Source organism: Carcharodon carcharias, chromosome 31, assembly GCF_017639515.1.
Source record: "Carcharodon carcharias isolate sCarCar2 chromosome 31, sCarCar2.pri, whole genome shotgun sequence".
NCBI lineage: Eukaryota > Metazoa > Chordata > Chondrichthyes > Lamniformes > Lamnidae > Carcharodon > Carcharodon carcharias.
Window position 1 is genome coordinate 16414823 of NC_054497.1, and position 9586 is coordinate 16424408.

General features: G+C 48.0%; 1 protein-coding gene across 1 annotated transcript; it reads left to right on the plus strand.

Annotated features, from left to right (window-relative positions):
- The first annotated feature begins 6861 nt into the window (after window positions 1-6861).
- Window positions 6862-9474, plus strand: LOC121271699 (protein phosphatase 1 regulatory subunit 15B-like). The gene is made up of 3 exons (XM_041177863.1): window positions 6862-7133; window positions 7284-8264; window positions 8949-9474. The coding sequence occupies exons 2-3, from the start codon at window positions 7347-7349 to the stop codon at window positions 9204-9206; spliced, it is 1176 nt and encodes a 391-aa protein (XP_041033797.1). The 5' UTR covers window positions 6862-7133; window positions 7284-7346; the 3' UTR covers window positions 9207-9474.
- The last annotated feature ends 112 nt before the right edge of the window (window positions 9475-9586 follow it).

Consider the following 9586-nt stretch of genomic DNA (forward strand, 5'->3'; position numbering starts at 1 on the left):
AACACTCCCAGGACAGGTACAGCACGGGGTTAGATACAGAGTAATGCTCCCTCTACACTGTCCCCATCAAACACTCCCAGGACAGGTACAGCACGGGTTTAGATACAGGGTAAAGCTCCCTCTACACCGTCCACATCAAACACTGCCAGGACAGGTACAGCACGGGGTTAGATACAGAGTAAAGCTCCCTCTACACTGTCCCCATCAAACACTCCCAGGACAGGTACAGCATGGGGTTAGATACAGAGTAAAGCTTCCTCCATACTGTCCCCTTCAAACCCTCCCAGGACAGGTACAGCACGGGGTTAGATACAGAATAAAGCTCCCTCTACACTGTCCCCATCAAACACTCCCAGGACAGGTACAGCACGGGGTTAGATACAGAATAAAGCTCCCTCTACACTGTCCCCATCAAACACTCCCAGGACAGCTACAGCACAGGGTTAGATACAGAATATAGCTCCCTCTAAACTGTATCAAATCGGTTCCAACAAAACAGCCCCAATTTTCTCTGTTACACACTCCAGCTGCCTGATGGATTCCCGATCTCTGTTGGTGATTTCTATTTTTACTTAGTTCTGTTGAAGGGTCATTTGGACTCGAAACGTTAACTGTGTTCCTCTCCGCAGATGCTGCCAGACCTGCTGAGTTTTTCCAAGTATTTTTGTTTTTGTTTTGGATTTCCAACATCCGCAGTTTTTTGCTTTTATCTTAGTGTTTTATTGACTGCCACTTCTCTTCAAGGAATGCCTACCATGAAGAAGTATTGCTCTTCTCTCCGTCAGGATTTTTGTATCTCTCTTTTGCCTTGTTCACTTTCATTGCTTTCCATTTCTGTCCTGGTGTTTGACAAGGTGTTTACTAAAACCCGCTTTCACAGTCATATTTCCTTCCTCAGTGACTGTCTCCGTCTCCGACTTACCCCACGTGGATTTCAACTGAAATTCCATCCCTCATGTTTCAAACCCACCCAGGATTACAGGTATCTCCGGGACATACAACACTCCTCGGACTGCTGTTCTCATCGCATTCTGAAATCCACACTCAGTGCCATGCGCTGCCATATGAACACACTCGACCTCTCCCTCCAGCAGCACCACCGTACCCTTTTTCAAAGCTGCGCGTGCCCCCAGTTTCATTTTATTCTTCGTCTCATCTGACGCCTCAACAAGAAACTTTGTCTCTTTCTTTCAGGTGCAAAGGAATGCAAGCCCCAACAACTCATCGACACCAACACCCAAGCAGGACCCTCCACCCCTGCCTGTTCTTCTGTCCCCATCCCGTCTTCCAATCCCAGCTCCAACCGTGTACTCACCATACCCCCTGACCTGACATCTCCCCTGGTGCCATTCCGCAGGGATCGTTCCCTCCGGGACACCCTAGTCCACTCCTCCATCACCCCTTACACCTCAACCCCCTCCCACAGCACCTTCCCATGCAACCACAGAAGGTGCAACACCTGCCCCTTCACTTCCCCTCTCCTCATTGTCCAAGGGCCCAAACCTTCCCCTTCCCCTCTCCGATGCTGAATGTTCAATGCTCAGCAAAGGACTTAGTTTCATACCCTTACGCCCTCAGCTCAATGAATTTCGGGCTCGGCATGATGCTGAACTATTCTTCCGCTGCCTTCGTCTCCGTGCTCACATCTTTGGGCAGGAGTCCTCTCCCCATTCAACGGATCCTTTTACCCACCTCCAATATTCTCCCTCCACCTGGACTCCTCCCTCTGGATTCTTACCTTCTCTTGATCTTTTCATTGAGAACTGTCGGCATGACATTAGTCGTCTCAATTTCTCTGCTCCTCTCACCCATTCTAACCTGTCTCTCTGTGACTTTGCTGCACTCCGTTCTCTCAGGTCCAACTCTGACATTGTCATCAAACCCACTGACAAGGGTTGTGCTGTTGTTGTCTGGCGCACTGACCTCTACCTCGCAGAGGCTGAGTGTCAACTTGCAGACACTTCCTCCTACCTCCCCCTGGATCATGACCCCACCACCGAACATCAAGCCATTGTTTCCAGGACTGTTACTGACCTCATCGCCTCTGGAGATCTTCCTTCCACAGCTTCCAACCTGATAGTCTCCCAACCTCGGACGGCCCGCTTCTACCTCCTACCCAAAATCCACAAACAGGACTGTCCCAGCAGACTGATCATGTCAGCCTGTTCCTGCCCCACAGAACTCATTTCTTGCTATCTTGACTCCATTCTCCCTCCCCTTGTCCAGTCCCTTCCCACCTACACCCATGATTCCTCTGACACCCTACATCATGTCAACAATTTCCAGTTCCCTGGCCCCAACCACCTCCTCTTCACCATGGATGTCCAATCCCTCTACACCTCCATCCCCATGGTCTGATGGCTCTCCGCTGCTTCCTCGAACAGAGGCGGAACACAATCCCCATCCACCACTACTCTCCTCCGTCTGGCTGAACTTGTTCTCTTACTGAACAATTTCTCCTTAAACTCCTCTCACTTCCTCCAAATAAAAGGTGTGGCTATGGGTACCTGCATGGGCCCCAGCTATTCCTGTCTCTTTATGGAGTATGTGGCACATTTCTTGTTCAAGTCCTACTCTGGCCCCCTCCCACAACTCTTTCTCCAGTACATCGATGATTAATGCGGTGCTGTTTCATGCTCTTGTCTGGACCTGGAAAAATGTATTAATTTTGCTTCCAATCTCCACCCCTCCATCATTTTCACGTGGTCCATCTCTGACACTTCCCTTCCCTTCCTTGACCTCTCTGTCTCAATTTCTGGTGATAGACTGTCCACCAATATCCAAGCCTTCTGACTCCCATAGCTACCTCGACTACAGCTCCTTACACCCTGCTTCCTGTAAGGACTCCATTCCATTCTCTCAGTTTCTTCGCCTCTGTCACATCTATTCTGATGATGCCACTTTCAAAAACAGTTCCTCTGACATGTCTTCCTTCTTCCTTAACTGAGGTTTTCCACCCATGGTGGTTGACAGGGTCCTCAACCGTGTCCAGCCCATCTCCCATGCATCCGCCCTCACGCCTTCTCCTCCCTCCCAGAAACATGATAGGCCCCCTTGTCCTCACTTATCACCCCACCAGCCTCCACATTCAAAGGATCATCCTCCGCCATTTCTGCCAACTCCAGCATGATGCCACCACCAAACACATCTTCCCTACATCTCCCCTGGTGCCATTCCGCAGGGATCGTTCCCTCCGGGACACCCTAGTCCACTCCTCCATCACCCCTTACACCTCAACCCCCTCCCACAGCACCTTCCCATGCAACCACAGAAGGTGCAACACCTGCCCCTTCACTTCCACTCTCCTCATTGTCCCAGGGCCCAAACACTCCTTTCAAGTGAAGCAGCATTTCACTTGCAGTTCCCTCAATTAAATCTACTGCATTCGTTGCTCCCAATGCGGTTTCCTCTACATTGGAGAGACCAAACGCAGACTGGGTGACTGCTTTGCAGAACACCTTCGGTCTGTCTGCAAGCATTACCCAGACCTTCCTGTCGCTTGCCATTTCAACACACCACCCTGCTCTCATGCCCACATGTCCGTCCTTGGCCTGTTGCATTGTTCCAGTGAAGCTCAACGCAAACTGGAGGATCAGCACCTCATCTTCCGACTAGGCACTTTACAGCCTTCGGTACTGAATATTGAGTTCAACAATTTTAGATCACGAACTCTCTCCTCCATCCCCACCTCCTTTCCGATCCCCGTTTTTTCCAATAATTTATATAGATTTTTCTTTCCTACCTATTTCCATTATTTTTAAATGTATTTCCATCCATTGTTTTATCTCTACCTTTTAGCATTTTTTTGATTCCTTCACTGCACCCCACCCCAACTAGGGCTATCTGTACCTTGCTTGTCCTGCTTTCTACCCTTAATTAGCACATTCCTTAGATAATATTACCACCTTCAACACCTCTTTGTCCTTTTGTCTGTGACATCTTTTGGCAATCTCCACCCATCACTGGCCCTCTATCCAGCTCTACCTGTCCCACTCCCTTAAACCAGCTTATAATTCACCTCTCTTCTATTTTTACTTAGTTCTGTTGAAGAGTCATACGGACTCGAAACGTTAACTGTGCTCTCCGCAGATGCTGTCAGACCTGCTGAGTTTTTCCAGGTATTTTTGTTTTTGTTTTGGATTTCCAGCATCCGCAGTATTTTGCTTTTATCTGTTGGTGATTTGCCGTTTGATGAATGTGTGGTAAGGAGTCTGTGTTCGTGCGGGACGCTGCCGGAGTGACTGAGGTGAATGCATCGAGAGAATGGTGCAGTGGGAGAGGCTGAGCTGTAGACAACCTGTAACGTTGCTGATTTGAAGCCGCAGGAGCAGGTGCTGGTCCCGGGATGTCTGCTCTGGAGGACGCTCGTGTCTGAGCTGCAGCATCGTACTGACATCTCGTGTTCAGATGGTGACACAGCTCACAACAGCCCAGCTAACAGACAGAGGCACGGCGGGGGCGTCCGGGGACCGGGGTGGGGGTCTGCAAAGACAGCGGGAGTGCCGAGCATTGGCTGCATGGGAGTGGGTAAGGAGTACAGTTCGGGGGGGTGGGGGTGGTGGTTTCAGGGTTGGGGGTAATAGTTCTCTGCTTGAGGATGTGAACGCACTGGAACTGAAGATGACAAAAGGGAATTGACAGAGATGCACAAAAAAAGGAGAGAACTAAGGTGTGACGAGTAACAAGAATACAGGCACAATAAACACCGGATTTGAAAGTACAAATTGTGACTTTGCGGTCGGCTGTGTGGTTTCCATTTGACTGAAAGTGAAAGCGATTACACAGAAACATTCTCATTCTAAAACTGATGGAGAAGTTATTTTATCAGATACGTGTCAGAGCGAAGGGCAACACATTCAGTAATGAGAAAACAACAAAACCAGTAACTAGGACCCTCTGATCCCAAGATCCCGTGAATGAATAAAAAAATGTGACCAAGACAAGGAGAGACTTGGTAATGCAGCATTAGTACACTACCCCCCCTCACTTTTCAGTGAAGGGACAGGAGGAAGGCGTACATAGTCTGTGAGGGGTCAAGAAACAATTCAGCTGTAAACTGGGCATTGGTTTGTCGAGGAAACATAATGAGAGTCCGGGCCAGGCGTCAGGGTATTTGAAGTCCCTCAGCTGGACACCTGCACAGCATTTCCCAAGTTCCAGCTGCCATTGTGTCGGGAATCATTCCTTCATGGCACCCCCCTCAGTGACCCCAAGGTCTGAACCCCGAGGCCTGGCCCCAGTTCTCACTTTGCTCTGGGTAAATTCAACTTCAAAACTAATAGCCAAATCTGTAATGAAAATATGTTTAAAAAGGAGATAGTTGAGGTGCAGTGAAGGTACATTTCCGGAGGGTAAAGGTAGGACAAACAGGGACAGTACTGCCCGGGTGTCGAAAGAGGCAGAGAATAGGATGAAGCAGTAAAAGGGTGTTTTCAACAGATGTCAGGTTGATAACACAAGTGAGAACCAGAGTGAACATAGAAAGGTCAGAGGGGAGGGAAAAGCAGCAAAGAAAGAATCTGAGAGGAGACTGGCAGCTAACATAAAATCCAACAATGTTCGATTGGCGTATAAATAGTAATAGGAGATATGGGGGTGATTAGGAAACAAAGGAAACTTGGGGGCAAAGGGCGTGGCTGAGGTACTAAATAAAAACTTTGCATCCATTGTTACCAAACAAGAAGACTCTGCCAAAGTTGTGAAAAAGGAGGAAGCTGCGACATTGGATAGGCTGTAAGTTGGTAAAGAGGAGGTATTAAAAAGATGGACTCTACTTAAAGTTAATAGGTCATTAGGACTGGGTCAGATGCATCTGAAAGTACTGAAGGAAGTATGAGTGGAAATTGAGGAGGCACTGGCCATAATCTTCCAATCGTCCTTAGATATAGGCGTAGTGTTAAAGAACTGGAGAATTGCACTGCTTTTCTTGATCTATATTAGTGACTGTGACTTGAGAGTGCAAGCCACAATTACAATATTTGCTGATGACACAAAACTTGGAAGTATTGTGAACTGTGAGGAGGATAGTGATAGACTTTGAGAAGACAGAGACAGGCTGGTGGAATAGTCAGAAACATGAGATGTAATAAATATTTTGGTTGGAAGAATGAGGAGAGGCAGTATCAACTAAAGGGTACAATTCTAAATGGGATGCAGGAGCAGAGAGACCTGGCGATATAAGTGCAGGGCAGCTTGAGAAAGCAGTTAGTAAGGCATAGGGATACTGAGCTTTAGAAATAGAGGGATAGAGTACAAAAGCAAGGAAGTTGTGATGACCCTTTATAAAACACTGGCTTGGTCTCAACTGGAGTATTGTGTCCAATTCAGGAAGGATGTGAAGATACTAGAGAAGGTGCAGAAAATACTAATGAGAATGGTTCCAGAGATGAGGTGGTTGAGTTATATAGATAGATTGGAGAAGCTGGGACTGTTTTCCTTGAAGAAGAGAAGGTTGAGGGGAGATTTGAAAGAGGGGTTCAAAATCATGAGGGGTCTGGACAGAGTAGAGAGGGAGAAACTTCCCACTGGTGGAAGTTAAAAGAAAAAGTGCTGGAAAATCTCAGCAGGTCTGGCAGCATTCGTGGAAAGAGAAACAGTTAATGTTTCGAATCTAATACGACTCTTCTTTGGGACTCCAAATAACCCTGTCACTGTCCACAGGAGCTGCTGGGTCTTTCCAGCATTTTCTGTTTTAATTTCACATTTGCAGCATCTGCAGCATTTTGCTTCTGTTTCAAGCCGTCAGGTCGGCTCTGACGTCGCGCCCTGTGACGTTTAAAAAAAGAGGCGGAACTCGTCCGTGATTGGCTGAAAGTGACGTCAGCGCGTAAGTATAAAAGCCGAGGCTCGGGGGCCGGGGCGACATTTCCCGAAGAAACAGAGACACAGACACAGATTGAGACACCGAGACCCAGACACAGACACCGAGAGATCGAGACACCGAGACAGACACCGAGATCGAGACCCAGACACCGAGACACACACACCGAGAGATCGAGACGCCGAGACCCAGACACCGAGAGATCGAGACCCAGACACCGAGACCCAGGCCCCGAGACCGAGATGACCCAGGCCGAGAGCCCGCATCCCGACAGCACAGACTCTTGGAATTGGCTGGACGGCGGCGGCGGCAGGTACCAGGGGCCGAGTGGAGGGAGGGAGGGACCCGCGGGGCTGGGCTGACACAGGCTGGCTGGGCCGAATGGCCTCTTCCTGTGAGCTGTGATTCTGAGCGCCGCTGCTGGACTGATTATTAAAGATCATTTATTTCTTTTTCTTTCCAGTTGAGTATCAGGCTCCTTGGGCACTGTCACTTGGATAGTTCCAGAGCAGCTTTGTGGATGTGAATGCCCAGCTGTGAGCAACAATCTTCTGGTTCCTTTCCAGAGCCGGATTTGATGGAGATGGTGCGGATCAGCAGCTTCAGTCACCAACAGTCGAGTCAGAGCAGCAAGGGCATGGCAGCTGTGGGAAGCAGAGAGACTGACTTCCATCTCACCAGGGATCACCTTGACCACCTGAACTGGGGTGGGATGGGTGCCTCCCTTCGCTTGATTCTACCTGGAGATATCTGGTGGATGAACAAGGGAGGTCAGACGGACACCGAATCTGGCCATCAGACAGAGACACCTTCCACCTACACCAATCCATTCATTCTATCAATCATTTCGCCAGCCATGGATCAGACTGACTGGACATTGGACCAGACTGGCCAGTCATTGGATCAGGAGAATGAACAAGCTTTTTCTGATTGGCTTAGTGATGTAGAGGAGGACGTGGAGGATGATGTAGGCTCCATTGACTGGTCTATCAGTGGTGAAGATGATTCATCAAATGATGAACAAGAGAGTGAAAATGAAGCTAATGACCTTTGGGACTCATTTTTTGACCATGACCCCTACAATCCCATGAACTTTTCAGCCTCCACTGGGCACCAGTCTCTGGGCCAGAATAAAAAGGCTGCTGAAGAGAAGAATGATGATTCAAATCAGTTTGAAACTGAAGCGTCAGAAAATGAAAAAATCAACCCCTCGGTTTATCAAAGCACTGATCATTTAAACCCACTGAATTTCTCTGTTTGCACTGTGACTATTGGATCCACTGACAACAGAAAGGATGGAGTCAGAAGCATTGAGTTGTCAGAGGAGGTGACAGCAGACAGTCCTGGTCCGAAACACCTCACACATCTCTGTGAAGGTGAAAACTGCTCAACATCAACTGTGAAGCAAGAAGCCAGTCAGTTGGAGGGAAAAACTATCAGAAAGGTGGGTTTTGGTGATCAAATGGGCTTTTAATTCCCCCTCATCTGTTCTAATGGGTTATCTTCCATGCTTTAAGACTTAACTTAAGAGATGCTGCAGTATGAGTGAGCTGTTTCTATGGAGGTTGTGGGAACTCTGGGTGAATTCTGTGGCAATTCACTAAAAACCCACCACTGACGTCACTTTCCTGCTGGAACTCTCCTCTGCTATTGACAGCTGAGAGGAGTGCCTGTGTGAAACAGGTTCCCCCTCCCCCCATCCCATGTTCAAGTGCAGAGGGTAATACCGGGGGAAATATTTGCAGCAAGTCTTTTGGCTGACTCATTAGGTGGTGTTGGATGAGTGACTCAGCTGTTCAGTGAACCTGATGCAATGTTGTATTAATACAGACTCCTCAATGCTAGTGACTCAGACAGCATGATTTGTGAATAACGTCTGTAATTTTCACATTGAACACTTCTGTTGACTTTTTCCCACCTTGGTTAAAATTACATGGGCTTTGGGAACCAGGCTCTGATTAGCACCAGAAGTGTCCTCACACTCCTTCCTTGCCCATCCAGCACAGCTGGAGCCTGCAGTTCAGTCCCCTGTGGCTGGGCTTGGGTGTAAGCAGCAAAATTGTCAGAATGCAGGCACCGACTGATACAGTTCATAAAGTGACCACTTATCATCCTCCTCTTCCTCCAGGTGCGATTCTCTCCTGTGGTTACAGTACACCCAATGATTGTGTGGGATTTTGCCTATCGGGCTGCACGCAAGGGTCCATGGGAACAGCACGCACGAGACCGGTGCAGATTCCAGCGTCGCATTACTGAGGCTGAGGGTGTGATTGCCTCCTGTTTGGAACAGGACCATAGGAATGCTGTGTGGGCAAAACTTTCTGCTCCTTCAACAGAGCTGTGTGAACGTATAAACCAGGAAGAAAGTACCAAAGACAAACACTAACAAGATATCTTTTTTCCTTGTGTGATCAAGAGCCAGTCAGTATAGCAGGCTACAGAAATATAATAGTTATTAACCTGCTATTGGAGTGGTGAAGGACAGAGCCTTCACAATGCAAAATAAATCTCTAATTGTGGTTTTATTTGATTTGTATATTCAGAAGCTGTTTCTACTGGTAATCACCAATCTTACCTAGTTTGGTTCACTTTGGACTAAATGGCGTTTGTATATTTAGATTTGTAATTTGTATAATAAATTTTCTTATACCTGAGGAAGATGCTTGTCTTAAGTAAAAGTTTGACAGAGGAAAGGGTGTCTGAGTGGGAATCTGTACCTGGCGTCTAGGACAGAGGGTGGGAGCAGCTAGGCTAGCTGCACTGTTT